This window comes from Cupressus sempervirens, chromosome 6 (assembly GCF_028749045.1).
Source record: "Cupressus sempervirens isolate cs-2001-9-10 chromosome 6, ASM2874904v1, whole genome shotgun sequence".
NCBI lineage: Eukaryota > Viridiplantae > Streptophyta > Pinopsida > Cupressales > Cupressaceae > Cupressus > Cupressus sempervirens.
In genome coordinates, this window is record NC_143123.1 from 315081768 (window position 1) to 315105518 (window position 23751).

General features: G+C 34.7%; 1 protein-coding gene across 1 annotated transcript in view; it reads left to right on the forward strand.

The window, feature by feature from the left end:
• LOC149552454 (protein kinase and Mad3-BUB1-I domain-containing protein) overlaps positions 1 to 23751 on the forward strand; it is a 110459-nt gene that overhangs the window by 52481 nt on the left and 34227 nt on the right. The window contains exons 5-6 of the mRNA XM_089788014.1: positions 3773 to 3959; positions 4274 to 4413. Coding sequence (XP_089644140.1) covers positions 3773 to 3959; positions 4274 to 4413 — 327 coding nt within the window. The remainder of the gene's footprint in view (positions 1 to 3772; positions 3960 to 4273; positions 4414 to 23751) is intronic.

Consider the following 23751-nt stretch of genomic DNA (forward strand, 5'->3'; position numbering starts at 1 on the left):
AAACTTTGAGAGGAGAGGGCTGTGATATCCCCATCAAAATAGGGTATAAATTAAATAATAATAATAGAATAAAGTTATAATCATATTATAACATATCAAAATATTGAGAATTAAATATATGAATTAATAGTCATAATATATAAGTGAAAATATTATGTCCATTATATATAACAATATTAATATTAAAAAAATAATATTAATAATAAGAAATATAATTGATATAATTGATATATTATTAATAAAGTACATGCTATTAATATAATTTATATAATAAATGCTATTAATATAATTATATTATTAATAGAATATAATTATTAACAAGATATTATTAATTACAAAAATACATGACTTTTGAGAATAAAACATTGAGAAAAGGGCACTCAGAAAGGTGGAGAAATAGGGAAGAAAGAAATGAATTGTATAAATTTCTGGTCTGAAAAGTTCTAATGAAAAATTTAATAATAAATTATTCAATGTCCTAAGACATGACATTACATGACGTGCCAAACTTTTGGTCTCCTGCTTGTGTTGGGTTTTCAATTGCCTTTAAACTTTCACACAGTTTCATTTGTTGACTATGTATGACAACTCCTTAGTAATTTCATTTCATCCTTACAAGGCTGCACTGATTTGGGATACATTTCTACTAGCTGCATTGGATATTTCTTATGGTTTATGTGATTCTTATGCATCAAACCATCTTCCTTATATGTTGTGCTGGCCTTTCAAACCCACCACTGACCACATTGGAGCTATCAAATGTGTGAAGTCTCTAAAGTTAAACATGCGCTGTGGTTGACTATGCATGAATTAGGATGTGCAAAACCTCATTGAGAGGACCACAATCAAGTATGGCTGGGTGAAATAACTCAGAAAAATAAGCCCCTCACCAACAAAAAATCTCTGTAATTTGTATTTGGATGCAAATCTTACAAATTCTTCGTTGAAAAAAAAACTCGAACCTGTGAAAATAATAAAACCTTCAGCACAGACCCATTTCTGCAAATATTCAAACACATGTTTAAATGTGATTGACTCCAACTTGGGAATTGGGTAGGGCGAATCTCTCAGTATTAAAACCAATTTCTTGTGGGGTTTCCTTCCCAGGGATGGAAGAAGCTGAAACATTGACATTTAGAAAAAAAAAAAGTTTTTTGGCAGTTAATCACTTAAAATTTATCCTAATAAGTAATTATTATGAGTTGCCTTTTACTTCACCTTTTTGCAACTTAAATATTTATTTATTATTTCAATTAATTTCCACACATTCACCTTGATGAAGGCCAAATTTCAGGACCTCCATTTTTACTTTCTTTCACTTTCTTTTGCTTATCTCTTGTGTTGCATCCCGGATTAAATATTTGCACTTAACCAATTGATCGTGCATATTTTCCTAATTTGGATCTTCCTAACAAACGAATTTCAAAATTTATACTAGTCATGGATTTTCATAAATCAATTTTAAAGGTAGCACCTTGCCTTAACATTCAATATCTACCCAGCTTTATTTACTATACGTTTTCATCCTGTAGGTAGTATTGACAGGATTCATATCGAATTTTTTGATTATCATGAAGAACAACACTTCTGAAGCAAGCAAAAATTGGACAAATTGAAAAATAGCAGGATCTTATTATACAGAGCATGAATGAAGGACTATTACATGCTTATCAGATTATTGAACTGATTCAAAGGATAAGAAGAATACCATTATTTCAGTCTGGGCAGGAGATGAAACATCAATGAAGTAACAGGCAGACTTGAGAATTTGGCAAAGATTATTATCCATTTTATATGATGCCTGAAGCAATCGCTGGTTGGAAAAGGCCACTGGAAGTGATTATTGAAAGGGAATCTGTGTTTAGTTCCAGATTATATTACCTGATTCTAAAAGGTCTGCATAGCAAAAAGGAAATTAATATAAACAACAAACATTATCATTAGACAGTGATCTGGTTTCTCATGCAGGTGGCACGATAAATATGCAGAATCATCAAATTGAATGAGACATGAGTACCATGATAATATGTGAAGACAACAATGATAAAGATACCAGCCAGCGTTGATATTAATGAATGGAGTTTCTAACGAAATCTTGTTTACAGTTTTTACAACAGATATATATGCAGTGACTAAGGAAGAAAAAGAAAACAAAAATCAGAGATAAATAATGAAAGGTCACTCCAATTGAGACATGAAGAATCCAGGGTGGATAGAGGTTAGAATACATTCAGTCAATATCGAGACATATGGAAGAATCATCAATGTGAAGATATAAAGTGCTAAACCACCCCATCTATTACTTGTAGAGGATTAGATCAAAGTTGATCAATCCTGTCAATTTGGCCGTAACTGATTGGATATCCGAGTATTGAGTTGGCAAGACTCATAGGATTCCAATCTGTGGTTTTGGGAACTAACACACCCAAAATTGCAGATAATAAAAAATTAGTACGAAGGTCTGTTTTGAATGCACTAGCATATTTTGATGCCTGATGGAGATCCAATTTAGTAGATATCTACACTTTCCAAATATAGAATAATCTTATAAGAAGCTTGAAATGCACCCAACTATTACCAGAATTTATAATGAGAACCTTCTTGATCTCCCAAACTCACTTCCATTGATGGAAATCTAACCCCAAAAGTCGTTGCTCTCCAATAAAGTTCGAGTTATTGCAGAAATTGGTATGGCCATTAAAATGGACACTATAGGTGTGAGGGCCAATCTATTTGCAATCCCAGATTAAATTGTAGTTCAAAATCATGCCAGGGTTTCCATTTCTTAGGAGCACTGAAACTTCAAAACAAGTCAAATATGATCTCAAGCCTTCAATTTAATTTGATTTTGTAGTAATATTTTGTCTGAATACAATATGAGAACCCTCTTGAAGCATATGATGGTATTCCCCTCTAATCAATTTCTCTGGATTCAAAAATGTTCCCTCAACTTCAGACATATAGAAATAAATTACAGGCCAGTACATGGACTACAATAGATAACCAATCAAAAAAATGGAACAACACAAAAGTATAAATCTCCCTTTAAATTGGTAGTGGAGGTTCCTTGAAAACCTAACAGTACTCGTAAAGTCAATGCTATGAAGAAGATTTAGGGCTTCTCACAAGCCCTGAAAAATAAACTTCCACTGTACACAGGGAGACATGTCATGATATTATAGGAGTCCTTGGCTTCCTTACATACAGGTTTACCTATTCATAAGCACATAATATCTCATGCTCTGATACCGAAATAAAGTGGAGGAGCAACGGACAATTTTTTCAATCAGCAGCAACAATATATATTAGAGAAGATTGCTGGTTCTGGGAGGAAACTGCACTACCACCCAGCCAGCCACCTAATGTTAATAAAAATAATGATTTGCTACTGTTATTAACGTATATACAAGTAATGATTTATATACTTGTTTATTCTAACACAAAAAAGTGCGATGAAATTTTCACCTACAGCATTACAAAAGTGTGATTTAAGATTATAATATTTTTATTGGGCTGAGATCAGTAAATATTCACTTATTCAGTGAACAGTTTTGCAAGTGCTCAAGGTTTTCTTGTCAAATGAACAATTTAATACTGTTTGTTTGTGTCAACATTTTCTGCTGCTATTACCTTTTCTGTTTTGAACTATAAACTTTGAAAATTCGGAATAAGATGGTATATTTTGCTCTAATATAAATGTTTGGTTATGGATTCAAGCATTATGGTCCAACTGCATGTTTTAACAAATTCCTTCTGGTTCATTTGAGTTTAGGTAATATCCAAAGATAGTGTTGCACATGACAAAAGTGATGTACAAGCAAATGATACAAAAATTTCACAAATTGTGTTGCACACATCTCATCATCGATATAAGAAAAATGATATTGGACATCATGATGATGTGCAAGAGGAGAATACATTTCAGTTACCTGTGCATGGCATTGAAATTACTGATGCAGGTATGAAATTGTGTAATTTATAGAATTGCTATTGACAATTACTGGTTTGTATTGCATCTTAGGATAATAGTACTTGTTCGCAATGGTCCTATCTTGATGTTATTTTTAATTTGCAAATAAGTAAGCTTTAATAGTAATATTTTTTTTTACAACGGGAAAAAGATGGAGAATCTAGTATATATTTACTGAAGCAATTCATTTATTATTTTGTTAAAAGAGAAAAATGAAGGGTGTGCGTGGATAAATTTAGGAAAAAAAAAATGATTTGTAGAGTTCAATACTAATTTATTTTGTTTGCTTTCAATTTCGAAAAGATGGTGCTACGCTCTGCTTGTCTCAAAAGTCTCAAGATCATGAATGCAATCAAATTAATAATTCCATGGAAGTCCATAACAATGAAGGGATCAAGGGAGACGGGTCATATTTTTGTGATCCTCCTCAGTTGTTTTCACAAGTGGGTGTTGTTTATAATTATACACTTTCTATTTTAAGCATACATTCATCTTATTATTTCTTAGACATGCCATTATTTCTATTAAGTTATTCTCTTTGTGACATAAAAGGTAAAATGCAAGCAATGAAATTGACTAATTATATCCTTACAATGGATGACGAAATATGTAGCATTTGTGGATAGTTATTGATGAAAGATGCCAAAAAGGCCTTTTAAAAATGTTTATTGTTTGGAAAGTTACTAAATACAAGGATAAAGGATAAGCAAGACATTGAATGCTATGCATAGTTAACATACACCATATATGGTGTTAAATTTCTTCTTAATTATATGAAAAGGATAACAATGTAAACATAGAAATAAAACATTCCACGAAAAAAATATATAAATACACATAAAAACTGTGTTCTAAGAAAAAATGATTATTCTTCACTTTTTCATAAAATTTTATAACCTTGGGAACATATTTATTTATTTGACTATCGGAATAAACTTTAATGCTTTATTGACTAATGACTTGTCTATGTAAGAACATTGTACTCAACCTCACCCTTTATGTTTTGTTTGCACCCCTATGAAACTTTGCCCCGAATCAAGTTTCTAGTCAGCAACGTGATTCCTTTGATGTTATCAATATCAGCCAAGTCTTCTTTCCCATCTAAATCGCAAGGTTATTAAATGTTTTGTTTGTCAATTAACAATTGATGAGGTTTCTCAAGGATTGGATGTGCCAAATGTCAATTACAAAGATCTTGATGGTTTGATAGCTCCAAAACAAAAAGAAGGATTGGCAAGTATCAACAAGAACAATAGCATGAGATTCAAGTGAAATGTCGATGATAGGAAAGGTAAGGAAAAGGGAGAAATTATTCAATGCAATGCCTCTTTTTGGTGGTAAAACCAACTTAAAAGTACACCCAAAATGTGACCATTGTATAGTTGTGTAATGTCTCCATTTTTTATGCTATGTTGTTCCATGAGCATTTCCCCAATAATTGGGGTTTTCTATAAGCTAGATGTTTTGTAGAGTACTCCAAGGATAGCGGAGAGCTAGGGTTCAATATTTCTTTCCTTTAAGCAGCATTGTAGTGACTAGGGCATTTTAGCTTCATCTAGTACTCTTTGTAGCATTTCTAACCTTCTTTGTTGTACTCCACATTTCATGGAGAATATTGTTATTTTCATTGTGTGTTTGTTTTAGCATGCAACTTCACTCTTCAACATTAGTTGCCTCTTGGAGTGATCAATCTTTATATTCGATACCTTAGTAGTGCTTTTGGCAATGTGGTCGAGATTATTTAAATTATTTAACACAAGTTATAAAGTTAATGTCATAACTAAGTGACATTTTGTGCTCTCAAGTGGATGCTTACAAGAAAAGAGGACTCATACAAAAGTTAATTTTTAATATCCACTTATGCAATCTTTTATGTTAGGACTAATTTTCTAATGATTTCTATTGCAAGAGATTTCTTCCTATCTGAAATTTGTAGTCAACCCTTTCATTGGTGCAGTTTTCCCTGTTGATGGGTGTGCGAAAACTTTTGTATGTTGTCGAGAATTTGTTAAGAAGTTTGATTTTGGTATGGAAAGACGATGTTCCACTTATGATTATTTGTTGGTGCTAACTCATAAAAAACTGATCTTTATCCAACAAGATTTAGCCCTGCAACTTAAATTCTTACTAGAATATTACATGAAGGAAAAACATATATAGATTATAGAAGGAATGCTTCACCAATACAACTTCATCAAAATTTTGCACTTCTCAAGTAAGGTGAAAATTCATTTTGTCACCATTTTTAATTGATAAGAACAATAATGCTTGTCTTAAGATGCAACTTCTGGTTTTGATTGTGTGTCATATTTTTGCATCAACATTTCGAATCACACTCAGTGGACTATCATCAGGATGAGATAAGGTTTTTTTTTCTCCTCTAGCTTTTCTCATCCTGATGATGGATCACTGAGTGTGATTCGAAATGTTGATGCAAGAATATGGCACACAATCAAAACCAAAAGCTGCATCTTAATATTATGAACGATTGTGGAAATCTCTTCATGTTAAATAATGCCTGTGTTACAAATCTCAATCAATGAAAACTAAATGATAACATTAGGTTTTGATTATAGACATTGCTACCATCATACTTAGGATTTGTTTCAGCAAAGAGAGAATGTGTTGGCGACACTTGTTAAGCCCAAGTGTTTATTGGAAGTGATCTTCTACAAGCCAACTGATATTCAAACACTCCACTTGAGTCTCAAGTTTTAACCATGTGATGATACTTCCAACTCAATATCCACAAGCTTCCCATGACCAAACCAAGCGTGATAGTCAAATATATATCACAATGGCAGTTAACATACAATGACGTGAACATCTCTCCATAATGGCAAACTACGTATTGGTTCCTTGCTGTCCCCTTACGTTTTTCTGCTAGCAAATGCTTTAGTGTATCCATGATTCTGCAATCATTGTTAAAACGTCAATACTTACAATGATGTGATAGGGGTATTGTCCCTAATCACAAAAAGAAGGGTGTATGTCCCTAATCACAGAAAGAAGGGTGTATGTCCTTCAAATAGAATCTCAAACAAAAAACTTACCTTGAAAAATTGACATGCTTTCCCTTGTACCAATCTCTTTCTTTCATTCTATTGAAACATCGGTCATAGTTGCAATGATAGAAATCATTACTCTAGCTCGACAATGTCAGCCAAGTCCATTACAAAGTCGTGCAATTATACAAAAGATATTCCTGACAGGAGAATGATAGGTAGGAGGTACGTTGCCAACAAGACAGTGACCAAAATGCTTCACGAAGACCCCGCAGATAGGCTCAAAATATAGTCTTAGGAATATTAAGCCTTATGAAAAGTTTTCATTTTAATATTAAGGCACTTATATTTCCACCCTTATCATCCCTTATGAATTTTTAGCCTGTCGGGATGTAATGTAGAATAAGTATTAGGTTAAAGTTAATCTATGGGAGGGGACATGACATTCCTCCCTTTCTCGAGATTGGTTGCCCTCAAGCAATCATAGAGTTGGATGTTGGAATATGTGTTTGTTTTCCCAAGTTGCACCTTCAATAGGCAAATCCTTCCATAGACCAAGTATTCTCTAATGGATTTGTTTCTCAATTGCCTCTTCCTGACCTCAAACACCGCAGTAGGTACCAATTCTAACTTCCTCTCTTCATCCAAGGGGGGTAATTCACAAGAACTTGTGATATGCTGACCAATAGCCTTCTTGAGGCATGAAACATGGAAAACATTGTGAATCCTGCTGACATCAGGTAATTCTAACTCATAAGCCATCGCCGCACTTCTCCTCAACACCCTATAGGGTCCATAGAATCTAGGCCAAAGTTTCTTTGAGCCTCTCTTCTTCAATGAACTTTTCTTGTAGGGTTGAAGACGTAGGAGTACCATATCTCCAACCTCGAAAGATCTCCCAGTCCTTTGAGGGTCAGTATAATTTTTTTCTGATTTTGCGCTTGCTTTATATTCTCCCTGGGTGTTGTAAGGATATCTTGTTCTTGTAACCAATCCTTTGCCAACAGAGTCCTGCTATATGCCAAGGCCAAATCCACGAAAGACAACAGATTGTCACCATATAGTGCTCTAAAAGGAGACATGCCAATAGATATATGATATGTCGAGTTGTCGCAATACTCGTCCAAGTACAACCATTTGACCCAAGCTCGCTGCTGTCTTGAATAGTAATTGTGGAGATACCTGCCCACCCACTTATTGATTATCTTCGTTTGTCCATCCATTCGAGCATGGTAACTAGTACTAGGGGTTAGTTGTGTCCCATCAAGTCTAAATAGCTCTTGCCAAAATTTTCCTAGAAATTTTCTGTCGTTATCATTGACAATGGTCTTAGGAAGGCCATGCAACTTGAAAACATCTCTAAAAAATAATGTTGCTACCTGAAAGGCTGTCCAATCAGCTACCATGACAAAAAAGTGAGTGTATTTTGTCAACTTGACAACCACAACAAGTATACTATCCTTACCTTTCACCTTTAGAACTCTTGTGATAAGGTAATGGATATATCTCCCATTTGTGCTTAGGAATCGGTAAGGGCTGCAATAAACGAACATGATACAAATGTTCAAACTTGTTCTGCTGACAAGTCAGACACACTCTAACATGCTTGAAAACGTCATCCTTAAGTCCCTTCCAAGAGAACCACCTAATGTGCTTGTAAGTCTTAAAGTACTCGAGATGACCTGCTGTTAAGTGATCATGCACTGTTGCGAAATCAGATCCTTAAATTTGGATTCAGAAATCAAATAAATTCTATTTTCGTAATTGATTACATCACCAATGACCTTGTACCTATTATCTTGAATCTGACCACCTATGACCTCACATGCAAATGTGTTTTTGGAATACTCAACTAAAAGTTGAGATTTCCAATAAGCTGAAATCTCCGTCAAAGCACAAGTGACACTAGTTGGTCTCTTAGAGAGTGCATTAACTAAGTACTATATTATTCTTCCCCTTGACGTATTCAATGTCAAAGTCATTAGCTTGAACCTTGTTGATTCACTTTTGTTGTCTCTTATTCAATTCCTTTTGTGCCAAGAAGAAACACAAACTGTTATGATCTGTTCCTTCCACAAACTATCCACTCACCAAATATTGCCTAAACTTAGCTAGAGCATGCACTTTGGCTAACATCTCCTTATCATAGGTGGAATACCTCTCATGATCCTTCAACTTCCTGCTCTCATAAGCAATAGGATGCCTATCCTGCTTAAGTACCACACTTATTCCTTCACCAGTGGCATCACACTCCAAACAAACGGTCTACGAAATTCCGGTTATGCTAGCATTGGACATGTGCTCATCACCTCTTGAGCTTATTAAATATCACTTCCACATACTTTGACCACCTAAAAGCACCCTTTTTCGTGAGATTAGTAAGTTGCCCTGTAAGCAAAGGAAACCCCTTCTCAAATGTCTTGTAATAAGAACATAATCCAAGGAATCCTCTCAAATCAGAAACATTCTCGGTGGTGGCTGATCTAGTCTATCTTGTAACTTTTCATGATGAACTTTGACCCCATTAGCCCTAATAATATGCCAAATGTAACATCCACTTTTTCCGGGTGTTAAGTAACAACTAACCTATCAAAGAAATACGGTTACTACTTCATTTTCATAGAAAGACAACTATATCAATTACGTTCATGTGAATGAGATTAGCAATTAAAATCAGTTAAACGAAATTTCATAACTAACAATTGAAAACACCATCAATGATTTTATTATGGAATTCAAAACCAAGATCAATCTAGGGATGCTTCTGCAAACATCCAGGTTAGTCCACAAATACCACTTAGGATCAAATGACGATTACCATCCAATACCACTATATCAAAATCAAATGACGATTACCATCAAATACCACTATATCAATGTCAAATGACGATTACCATCAAATACCACTATATCAATTAAGGCATCACATACCGTTGTATCAGTTAGGGCATCACATACCACTATATCAATTAGGGCATCTATTATTATTGGATCATTTAGGGCATCACATATCACCATGTTAATTAGGGTATCAATTACCATTGGATCATATAGGGCATTAGATACCACTGTATCATTTGGGGAATCGGATACCACTGTATCATTTAAGGCATCAGATACCACTATATCATTTAGGACATCAGATATCATCATATCATTTGGAGCGTCAGATACCTCTGTTTCTTTCCTTTTCTTCCTATTGCTAACTGTGGCAATAACATAGGATTAGAAGATATGCTTATAATCATTATTCTTATAAATGAAAGACTGAAACATCAATCCTATAGATATATTCCATATTCAGTTGGAAGGTCAACCGTTCTAAATGGTTACCTATTACAATGATGAGAAAGGTTGCTTTCATTAAAGGGAATAACTGAATTCAATGATATGAATTAATCCATCATATCTTCTACTTGTCTAAATATCATAAAAGTAAAAATACCTGTTACTAATAAATGTTTGAATGCTCAACTTATTTTTATCTGATGCACATCCTGACATCTCGTGGAGAGGGGAAACATTGTTAGGGGCTTAACCTCCCAACCACAGACCTCAAACTTATCCTTACACTTTCTCTAATTAGAAAGACCCTCCTTACCCGGAATAGACATGCAACACCTAGTCAACCATTGAGCAACTTGGTTCTTAATCACACCACTTGACTTGACAACAGAGAATGTATTGGACACGTACGAGCTATCAAATGATTCCTTTTTCAAATAATTTAGAATTGTTATGTCGTGTCTGATTTTTATTTCTTGTTAATGCAGATTTCTATCTCACCTCTTCACCTCTTCCTTGGCTATACAGCCAGGTGAGTCCCAAGTGTTTGAATCTTAGAGCAACCAGCTCTTTCTGTTGATCCTCAACCAATATAGGAATATTATATGTTTCCAACTTATCACATTTCTGTGATCTGAGACATATAACTTTAAGACTTGCAAAATAAATAGCAATTGATTATGACATTCAACGGCATAATAAAGATATGCTATCAGGTCATGGATACTTGGCTTTGACTCATCATAAGAAGTTTTGTCCTAAAGAGGAACTAACCAATGATATTTGAACAAAGATGATTTACAACATATTATGGAACTGTATCTTACTGCTGTGATTTCAGTATGCAGTAGTATCTGAAAATAAAAACATATTACTAACACTGGGATATGGGGGCAACCACATAACTTGGTAAAATCTAGAAATATAATTGAGTCATGGCTGGACGCTATCAATCAGCGCCCTTCACAAAAGAACTCTGGTTGCAAACTTAGTGCGGTTCTAATCACGTGCTTCAGCAAGGAAAATATATATAAAATGGTAAATCGTTGCAAGGAAACATGTAGAGAGTTATTGGGTGTTATATTGTAGAGATATCAGGTGCTGTATTGCAGAGATATTGGGTGATATATTGTAGAGATATTGGGTAGAAAATATGGTGCCCATGGTCTCTCACGGCTTCATAATATAAAGAAGTATTCGAAAACCTTTTTGCTTCCAAGAAGCCATAACTTAAAAGAAAGAACTTGGCTTCTTGAACGCCAATATGCCAAATGTGCTTTATTGGTTACTAGCAAGGATTTGAATAAATATGGAAAAAGATTTGAATGTTATAATCTAAAGATAATTATAATGTATTTATCTACTTGCATGTAGATGCACTTATGAGGTGGCATCATATCATTTATTTTATAAAAATAATATTGTGATGTCACCTTTATTCCTATATGTATGTGCACGTACATAAATATACGTTATAATGATGTGGTGGAAAAGTCAATCAAAACCATTTGAGGTATGCATTATTTTTAATTAAAATAATTAATGTTTTAAATGTTTATTTAATAGCTCATGCTTGTTTAATGTGCGTATCTTGTTATGCAATCACTAGGTCCTCGACTATGGTGATTCACGATTCATACCAATTTGCCCAATGATGGTGATGCTCTTGTGCCCAATTCTTTTTTGACAATGCTTCCACCCTTTTGACGTGCTCCCTACAAGGAAGTTCTCCGCAGTTAAATCATATTATCATGACAAGTTATTAATCATAAATAATCATAACGACTAACCGCCTTTTCAATTCCATGAATTCATGATAAATAATCATCTAACACGTTATCTTCATATGAAATTATAATGACTAATCATCTTACCATTTCATAGGATTATAACAAAGTTAATTGTCAATTGATTTCATGTGAATTCAACAGCTATATGAGCATTTTAAATTGGGTTGAAAATTGGGATGCAACACCCAAGGTATACGATCTTTGTCAAGTCGAACTCGCATTTGGACACTTAGTCGAATAATGAATGCTGCTCCATGATACTCAAAACCTCATCCAAATGATGTAGGTGCTCTTTCCACATCCTATTAAATATCATAATGTCATCAAATAATACCAACACATCCTTACACATCAGCTTATAAAAAATGTGGTTCATACATGCTTGGAATGTAGCAGGTGTGTTGGTGAATTGCAAATGCATCACCAAAAATTTAGTGTCTGTAGTGGCACCTACAAGCTGTTGTATGCACATCCTCCTCACAGATCCAAATCTGATGGTATTTAGAACGAAGATAAAATCTTTGAAAAACAAACAACTCCATGTAATTCATCCCTTAGATGTACTACTAGTAGAGAACTCTCCGAGTTGTGAAAATTGGCCGAGTTTCCTAGCCCGAAGAGTTTTTATGACTTTTACAAGCACTAAAAACTTGCGAAATTTTCAGCAAGAACTCGTTGAGTTCTTGCCCATTTTGTGTTAAAAGCTCGGACGATGGTTTACAACAGTACTTAAAGGTAAAAAATGGCCCAAATTAATTTCATTTCTCATTTCTTCACTCGTATTTTGTTGAGAGATGGAAAATAGTCTTCGAAACACTTGTGTTACAAGCACTTGCAAACTAGTTTCTATAGATTTGAAGCAGATTTGAGGTGGGTTGAAGCTGGCTTTTTGAAGAGGATGACATCAATGATTTGGAGATGCAGGCTATGGAGGAGGGGGTGGATTTGTTTTCATACTAGATGATATTGAGTCAAATTAATAGTCATTGCTAGTCCCAGGAGAAGCTAGAGGCAAAGCTACATCTAGGATTAAGGATGAGCCACAAATAGACTCAGACATACCAAGCAAGGAGCACAACCATGCCCAATGCAGATTTATAAGACTAGACACTTTAGTTCTACCTCTCCCTTAGTTTTTACTAGAGATGGGAAGGGGAAGATGTAACTGGAATGATGTATTTACCCATGAGAATGTGATTTTGTACACACTTTGTGTTTAAATATATCTAGATTAAGCTTGTTTCTTTTGTGTTTTCATTTATTAACTAATTGGATATATCTTCTCATTGAATTTTGTAAAAAAAAAAAAACATTAAATTAACCAATTTTTTAAATTGCCCAGATTTCGTAAAAAAACTAGTCGAGTATTCCTTGAATTTATTTTTTAGGCCTTGGTGAGTTTTTAACTTTGGCGAGTTTACCAACTATGATTCATCCAGTAGCTCATCTATGTGAGGAAAGAGAACTATTTTTGATAGTCCTCTTATATAGAGTCCAGTAATTAATGCAGATTTGTAGAGTTCCATCTTTCTTTTTAACAAACACCATTGATTAAGCAAATGGGCTCGAGCTCAACCTAATGTGTCCCATGGCTAATAACTCTCTAATGGTCCTCTCAATCTCCATATAATGTCTAGGATGGTGATAAGGTATTGTGATGACGGGCTTTGCACCTTCTTCCAACTCTATCACATGCTCAAATCCTCGGTTGAGAGGTATGCCTGGGCACTGAAAGCTCCTTTGGACTTGTCTAGCACTGACTGTATATCAACATGATGCTGCTGTCCCAAATCCAAAGAGGATTTATATGAGACAAAGGTGCTGCCCATTATGTATCATCATGCCCATTATGTATCATCGTGCCTTAATATGGATTCCATCCTATGAGCTAAGACGATCCTAGGGCCTCTGTTAGTTATTGTTCTAAGAGTGACTTGTTGATCTCCTCTCATAAACTCAACTTGCTTCTGGGGATGATCAATAGTGTACTGGCCAAGAGTTTGAAGCAAATATAGGTCCAAAATAGCGTCCATCCCTCCTAATTCAATCACATAAAATTTGCAGTCAATATGCAACTCCCCAATTGAATACTAAGTTGTGGAATCATCTTGGAGAAATTAGGTAAATCTCCACTAACAACATTAACATCAAATTTTGACAGTGCATTCACGTGAAGCTTCCTTTTTGCTTCTATGGAGGCACTATTGCTCCTATGCCCACTAAAAAAATTGTTTGCTGCCGTTTTACCGCTCCCTTAAGGGGGATAAGACTGCCTCTAGGTACACCCTAGAGGGTAGCAATTGTAGGAGGCTGATCCAAACCCTGTCCCTCAATTGTCTCTAGCTAGGGCTGCTTGTGATTGCTTTCCTCATTGCTGTCATCATGTCTATTGTCTTCATTTTTTATCATCAAAAACCACCTCAATATAATAGACTTTACCTTTTTGAAGGCACGTATGATCTGCAGTCCAAGGTTCTTTGCATGTGAAGCACAAGTTCTTCCTTCTCAATTCTAGCTTAGGTGGAGTAGCTTTCTTCTGATTTGACATTTTCAGATTAGTCTTAGAGCCCTTGAAAGGCTTTTTAGGGGTCTGAACTGTTGATGAACAATCCGAATAAAGTGCCTTCTTTATTGCATCTTGAAGAATATTTGGTTTCAACACCTTAGAAAACCCTTCGAATCTTTCACTCAAACCTTTCACAAACATCACCTTCCTATTTTCAAACATGTCAAGAACCATGATGTATATCTATTGAAACTCATCAATGTAAGTGTCTAATGCTCCACTATGCTTAAGTTGGTCTGGTGACCTATAATAGACTTCTATATTCTTCCTATCAAATTGACTCATCAACTTGCTGCTTAACTCCTCATATGAATTAATCATGCTATGATCTTGGGTAAGAAGCCTGTAATGCCACTAATTGCAAGTTGTCCATCCAAGTGCACGGTAGCGTACTTAATTGCCTCAGTTTTAGTCATGGATTTTAATGTGAGGAATGTGTTCAACTTATGTATCCAGGCTCTAGCTGTAGTTTTCTCACCACCATCAAATGTGGGTGAAGTTAAATTTGTTCATGATATGCTTGAAGTCCCTATTTGGGCCTCCAAGCATTCTTTCCTATCTAGCTCTTGCCATCTCCCTTCACTGTGCCACCTCTAACACCTCATGGAAACCCAGCTGCATTTCCTCCTTTGCTGTGATGGATTTGAGGCCTTCTTGGCCCTGTGCTTAACTGATTATCACCTTAGTGAGCTGCTATAAAGCATCGACAACATGGTTTTGTCCTTCTCTGAGGGCTCTCAATCTTTACCTGGCCTCTCTGTCTAATTCCTTTGCCTGATTTGGAGCTATTCCATTATTCGAGTGAACTCCCACAATCTTTGATACTGCCCTTTCCTTTTTGTATTACAGGGAATATCTAAATCCTTCGTGGTTCCCTATTATTACGATGCATTCAAAACATTTCTCCCCTAGGTAGCAGGTTCACTGCTCTAATACCACTATAGTATCCCCTGTTGATGGGTGTGCCGAAACTTGTGTATGATGCCTAGAATTTGATAAGAGGTTCAGTTCTGGTATTGAAAGATGATGTTCGACTTATGATTATCTGTTATTCCTAACTTATAAAAAATTGAACTTAAATTCTTACCAAAATACTAGATGAAGGGGAAACATATATAAATTATAGTAGAAATGTTTCACCAATATAACTTCATCAAAATTCTGCACTTCTAAGGTAAGGTGAAGAATAGTTCAGTCACCATTTTTAATTACTAAGAACAGTAATGCCTGTGTTATGAATCTCAATCAATGAAAAATAAATGATAACATCAATTTTCGATTATATATATTACTACCATCATATTTTGGAGTTGTTTAAAGTTTAAACAAATAGAGAATATGCTGGCAGCACCTGTTGAAGCTAGAGCTTCCACTGAAGATGGTCGTCTATCAAGCCAATGGATATTCAAATACTCCACTTGAGTCTCAGATTTTAACCATCCGATGATAGTTCCAGCTTGATGTTGTTGTCCTACATTTTGTCACCACAAAATGCAGGAAACACTACAAAACTTTTCCAACTTAGTTTCCCATTTCTCCGAGTTAGTTTGTTCTTTAATTGGATAACATTGATCGACCAATCGACTCCAATTCACGTAATGAATTCTTTTTATTGAAGGCTTTCGTCAAGTCTTTTTCGTTTTTTTGTTTTATTAAGCCTATGATTTTTGAAGCCTTCAATGTCCTCTTTTCTCGTTTTTGAGTGTGTGTTTGTTAGTTTTTGGTCTTTTGGTTTTGCTCAAATCATTGTTTTTGATTTTTCTTTGATTCGGTAAATCTTATGGCTTAATCGGATTGGCAATCAAAAGGTATGACCATTTTAGTGCCCAAACGGTGGACTCTCTTGATACAATTGCATAATTTAAAATATCATGTTATATTTTAATGTTAACATTCACTATTTGAAAAATATAACATAAATTCACTTTATGTTATGTTTTTAAGTTATTTTATCATTTAAAAATTTAACTTGTAACTATAGATCACTTTATGTTATATTTTTAATTTGAGTTGCTTTTTAATATTTCACTTCAATGACTATATTAACTATATAGTTTGATTTATTTTTGAGTAACTTTAGAACATATAAGTTAAATATTACTTTTTAAAATAATATTTGCTCATAATGTGTTAATTCTATTAAGCAAATGTTATTTTTGACCCAATTAAGTGATATTTCCTCAAAAATCAATTAAACATGTGCTTAATTGATCACTTAAGTTGTGTAAAACATGTGTCTCAATCCATTTGCATGTAAATATGCAAATGCCTCTAGAGACCACATTTTTGAACTAAAGGCATGTAACTTAAAATAATGCAATGGGCCTTCTAGGGTGAGACTTGCATATTTGAGTCTTTTTAAAATATGCAATCACCCTTGGAGAGTGCAATTTGCACTAAAAGGCTTATTAAAACAAGTTTTTAAAATATGCATTGCCCATCCTAGAATGTGTTTGGCATGTAGAGGACAAGTGCATGCTTTTTAAAATATGCCGATGCACTCCTAGAATGCGTTTTGCGTGAGGATCACCAATGCATGTTTTTAAATATGCAAACTCCATCCTAGAGTGCGTTTTGCATTTCTTTTCATGCATTTGCAAATATAGAACCCGAATTTGAAGATTCAAGGGCAAAAAATTTCATGTTTTTCCTCTCCAAGAATACGTTTTCCATGAAAAACGTCTAGATCTGCCCATTTAATGGGCTTAAAATCTCCAAGATCAAGGTCTTTTTTGCATTTGAATGCATTCCCATGCATTAAATGTTGAATCTCCATGCAATAAATGTCATTTTTCATTCCATTTGAGGGCACATTTTGGTAAAAAGCGCTCAGATTTGGGCATTTTGGGATCGCGCTTTTGCATATATAGAAGCCATTTTGTGGTATTGATGCATTCCATTGCTATTGGAAGTCATATTTTTGAAACCCAATGCCAAAACCGATCCATGTAATAACAGATTGAGACCACGTTTTTGGTCAAAAAAGTACCAAATATTTGATTTCTTGCAAAAAAATCTTGCATATTGAGATTTGAGGGCACGTTTTTGGTTTCTCCATCCATAAGCACCTCATCTTTTGTTTATTTCAGATTAATCATTGCAAGATTGAAAGAGTCAAAATAAGTTGTTTGTGGATTCAAATTTGGAGGAGAATTTATCTTCAAACCTATTGATCCTCCATATTTGACTCATTGATCTCCAAGTAAGTAGACAAATTCAACTTTGCTTGTTATTTCATGCTTATCTTGGTATTTGTTGCATATTTTAGGTTGATGTTGCACACTTGTTCAAAGATATGCCATGAAAAGTGCATTTTGCCTTGAAATATGATGAGAACTTCCATTTTCACATATTTGGATTTTCCCCAGACTCTAATTTCGAATTTGCACTTGAAAGCAACTTGCTTGTTGACATGTTTGAGTCTAAAATCAAAGGTGTGTGTTTGTTTTGTGTTTGTTTTCGTTGTTTGTTTGCTTGCTTTCTCATTTTTCTTCTTTTGGAAGAAGTTGCCAGTTTTTTCCCAAGGACTTAAATGCGTTTCACTTCACTCCACCTTCCACTTTTTCATGCAAGTGCATCATTTCATTTCTCATCCATCATTACATGCTATAGCACTTTGCATCTCATTCTCCACATGCGATTACAAGTAATCTCACCCTTCATCGACAATTACATGTAATCACATTCTTCATTCACACTTACACGCATTTCCATCCTCCGAACCTAATTGCATGATTACATCAAGTCATGATTAAATGTAAATCATTTTACATGTAAATATATCTGGCCAACCCATTTTGGTAGAAGGTCACTCTTTAAATACCAAAGTCATACATCCATATGCATACCAACTTGCATTCTTGACAATACTCACAAAATCCCATCTTTGCCTACATGCAATTCACCCTTGAGAGTCCGATTTTGGCCTCTTTCGCCCAAATACATATGCTTTCCGATTCATTTCTAGCCATCATATGCGTTTCATAAGTATCTAATCCATACTTTGAACACTCATCCCTCATGGATTTGTTATCGAACAATATTAACATATATATATATATATATATATTATATAGGTAGATATATTAGAGTTTGTCTAATTAAGAATTAACCAATAACCATAGAATGATTATGACTAGGTCACTTCAATCTGATTGAAGCTACAACATTAATACTCCCTCTCAATTAGGTAGGATTGTTATAGAACACATTATGCTCTCTTGGAATGGCATATTCAAGGACATCAATATATATCGATCAACTTGGATGTTATCTTTCGATATCATCTGAAGTATGATTCAATAAGAAATATCAATCATACTTATATTCTCTTGCTATGTGCATTGGCATCATGATCATGATGACTACCAAGAGAATATGTTATATTCTAGAAGGATATGAGTTATCTGATTTCCGACACACTTCGGGACAACAACTGAATGTAGTCTATAGATGAAAAGCAATCAAAACATTAGGATCTCCATCATGATAAGTATCATGATCTCCGACACTCTCATAATCAATTTTAACATTATATATGATAAGACTTCAATATTTCTCATGTACCAAAAAGGGGACATTAAAACAAGCTACATTACTATCAAAGCCAATAGCGAAAGTAGCAGGAATAAAAGAGAGGAATATCTTCACCATTCAGCTATAGGAGAGGAAAATAAATGGAAGAGCTATTTATAGGAGTAAGAGCTGTATAAAAATTTAAAGCCCAAGACAATAGAAGACAGCAGAAATGCAAATAGGATATTGTACTGCCATGAAGATGAAATATTTCATCTACATGTATTCCTGAGATAGTATCATATGTGTGCATGGTGACAGAATATTGGGCTAACCGTGAATATTTCAGATCCTGTTAACTTTGGTTACAATTCATATTCCTTGTTAGTTTTGTCAGTAAGAGAACTGACTGTAATGCAAAATGAATGAGTAGGCCACATTGGAGGGAAATAAAAGAAATGCATGGAAATATAAAGGGTATTTGCGCTTTCATTTACCCTTTATTAAGTCAGTCAGCCATGGAAATGATTTGCAACAATCAAGAGATACTGCAAGTAAAATGCTATGGAAAAGATACTACAGGCAGGATGTTCACATATTGCACTGTATCTGGAAGTATGAATGGGAACTATGTACAACTTATATTTGCAGAAAGAGGAGTAACATTTAGGCACCAAAGGTAAAAAGCAAGTATGTGAAAAAAGTAGAGTGCCCATGGAGAAGAAATTATTTATAGAAAACTGCAATTCCTCAGTCTGAATACTTCTTGATATGCTTTAAGAATATCTAAATGAAGAAAAGAGTTTCGACTAAAAGTTGCTGCTGGTTAATAGTGGAAATTGGCACTACGTCTGTGCTAGGAGGAGAACACAAATGGATTTTAAACCAACAACAAAATGCCAAAACAGCCAGCTAGCTGTTACTGAAAAAAAAATCCATGTGAAGAATGTTCCTGTGAAATATCCACCTTCAGAATGACTGAAAAGGAGAGATCATGCTGTTATGACATAAAACTGTGATACCCACAAGGGTTTTTGTGAAAAGAAAGCAAAATAACAGCAACCCAAACTACTCAAGAGTGGAGTCAAGTTAACACGAGATCCTCATGTTTCCCAGCAAAGATAACAGCTGGTTCAAGCGATTACAAAGGATAAGTACATTTTCAATATAACCTCATGAGTGATGGCCTCCAAAGGGAGAGATCTCTAGAAAATAGAGGCCATAGTCAAATCTTTCAAATCCAGAAATTAATAAGGAAGAAGTCGCTTCCAAAACAATTTGCAACAGCAAAGACTATGTATTTGCTAATATGCTTATTGTTTGTACCAGAAGTAAGAAAAGATAGAGGATTTGCTTCAGGAAACTTCTAGAAAATACAAAATATTCATATTTGCAAAGGAGATGAAAAGTCTTCATTGTAACTTGTAACAGAAAACCTCAAGTTTATCAACTGAAACAACTTACGGCTTCAATAGTGGCTTCTGCGTTAAGGGATAAAATGCCCAGATTCAACCCAATACATCGACATATTCCTCAACAAAACTTCAATGTGCCATATAAAATGCAGAAAATCAGGCACAAGGAATCTCAAAAATGACTACAACCACTTCAGTTTAGATCTCCAAATCTCCTTCAAAGGGATAAGACTTCAAAATGAGGCCATACTTGTAGCAAAAGCAAAGCCACAACAACTCCAGAAAGTTCCAGTCATATCATTGACCAAACAAACACCCAGCCACAATAAGAACAAAGAAGCAGCAATGTGCCATGATAAAATACAAGAGGGAAACCTCTATATCTCTCTACCATAGCAGCCAAAGTTATAGCAAATGAGGCCACGATTTTCCTCAACAGTCCCAGTAGCAGGAACAACCCAGGAAAACAATTCCATAAATTCATGAATAATAGCAAAGTGAAGACATCAACCAACAAATATGTAGTCACGACAGTAGGGCAAACTCCAAGCTGAGACGGTTTTGGCTTCATACAAAGGGAAATGCAGAAAATCTCCATGAAAGTGGCTAGGGTTTCTAAACCATTGATCGCTTTTGTTTTTTCCTTTGTCTAAACTACCAAACTGCCGAATGAGAAAATGACTGTGATTTACATTTTATGAGTTCCTCAATGAAATTGTAATTTCATGTTGGGTCTGCACCTTGTTGTGAAGGAAATATCATGCTTGTTGAGTCTGTACTAATGTATGACTTTATTTTTAAGTCTATATTATTATTTTAATTAATTAGTTATTATTATTTGTGTTGTATCTCTTCTTAATTTTTAATTATTATTATTATTATAGTTGATATTTAATAAATCAACTATATAATAGTAAATATTAAAGTGCAACAAAATAATAGCTAAAGAGGGAGTTTGATTTTGAGAGTCATAGTCATTTTGGTTGACTAAGCATTAAAGGGAGACATGGCATTTGATTGCCTAAGTTGGTGGAATTGGAGTTCAGTTCGAGTTTGCATGTTGAGTTATCCTCATATGATTTGGCAGTGCTAGCTTTTTGGAGTTGCCATGTGTTCTAGATATCATTTTTAGACTCAAGTCATAACTGATGGCTTTAGAGAAATTTTTGGTGAGATTTCTAGAGATTTTCGAGTTGTCATTGAGTGTTCATCATGGATATATGGTAGGAGTATAGTTTGGAGAACATGTGACATCATTCCTGAGATTCTAGAGTCATTTTTGGAGAGATATTTTTTGATATCCGACCTTCAGTCCCTATTTTTGAGGGGAAACAGTTGAGTCTTGATGTTATATACTTCTCTTACATTTAGAGAAGGGGTTCAGCTTTTTGGAAGGAGGGCTTTTGTCATTTTCAGGCTTTGTGTTTATCATCCTACTGTATCAGATTTGTAGCATGTATTTTCACAGACTGTGACAGTTTATACAACTTATTTGGATCTATTTCTGGAGTTTTACTTGTATGCCTTGATAGTGATTGATGTCATTTTCTTGTGTTTCTTATTAGAAGCCTTAAAATCATGTCTCATTCTGCATCTCTTATATTTTGAAGTCTTTTGCATAGGTCAGGGGTTGTATCAAGTCTTTGAAGATATTAATCGTGATTAATTCCTTTTAATATTTTTAGTTTCTGATTTTCCTTTGAAATATTTTTGTGGGAACTATGTAATCAGGAATTGTATCTAATTAGAATGCTGCATGTTGTCAGATTGTTTTTGGAAAGATATTTGTTACAGTCATATAAATTGGTGTATCACCTTACGTTTTTGCATTTTAAAGCTTTTCATTATAAGTTCTTTCTTCATCCCTTTTATATCCAAGTTTTACAGTTTTCTTTAGATAGGTGAAATCATCATAGTCAATCATATAGGAACTGGCCTGGAACTCGGAGGTTTAGTTAGGTTATAAGTTACCCACAACCTTTGATTGATCCCATGTTGCTCCAAACTTGTCAAAGTATCAATAGTTTGGCATTAGGGTGCAAATTTTGGAGTTAACAGTACTAATAGTGAAGCTGGGCAGCCACTGATAATTGGAGTATGTAGAAAGATAAAATCACCAATCAATAAGTAGGCAGCTGCCATATCATAAGAACTTGGTGATAAATCTGTAGGTAAGCTGTAAAAGCCCTCAGGGTACACTAAGGACAACTCTGAATTATCTGCTTCACTATAAGTATCGTCATTAAAATCAATATCTCCATCAATGAAATGATTCCCTCCACACATATTTTTGGAAATAAAGTCACAAGATTAATCTTCCACCTCATGATATGGTGAGATCATGTTACTGCTGCTGTAAAAATCAGAACTTTATGTATTTGACTTTTGCTGGTCCTTATGGGCTTCATTAGCAAATTGTGCCTCATATAGATACAATGAAGTGGGCATACTAAGTTCATCTTCATTCTCACCAAAGGTATTGCTCCCTTCTACAATGTGTATGATATCCTTCGTTCTATGATCATGTCCATCATCCATGCGAGTGGCTATTATAGAATTCTGATTTTCAACTTGATTTAAGCCTAAGGAGTACTGTGTCATGCTTAGCTGAAGATAGAGTTCATCTGCTTCCCTTTCCTTGTCTTCACCAAACTTGATAGCAAGTTCCCCATCCACTAAGAGTTGTAAGTAATCTGATTTTATTGCTTCAAATGCTTCTTTGATTGTTTGTAGGTGCATACTAGTGACTCTAGATGAGAAACTATGTTACCTTTCATCACTTTGAATTTTCCACACAAGCTGTTCAATGAATTTGTGAGTCATCTACCCTTATCAGCACTTGTACTATCTTTTCTTTCATAACTAGTAATCTGTCCATCAAATCTTGTAACGATAGAGGCTTGTGTTCAAATTCACCCAGGGAGTAAGGGCTATCATGTGACACATTTTTTGATTTATCCTCATCTGCTGCAGCAATATAACCATCATACTTAATTGTTTCTACAGCTGATGTCAAGCACTCACCTTGAGGTAATAATGTAATAGCATCATGCCCATCTATGGATTCATCAAAGGAGTTTTCCTGTTCGCTGGTTTTGTCAATAACAATCGGCACTCCATCAATTAAGAGCTGAGGATACCTCTTGTTAGTAGCAATGGGTTCTTCCATAATTTTATTCTCAGCTGGTTGGAAGTCAATCTCTAA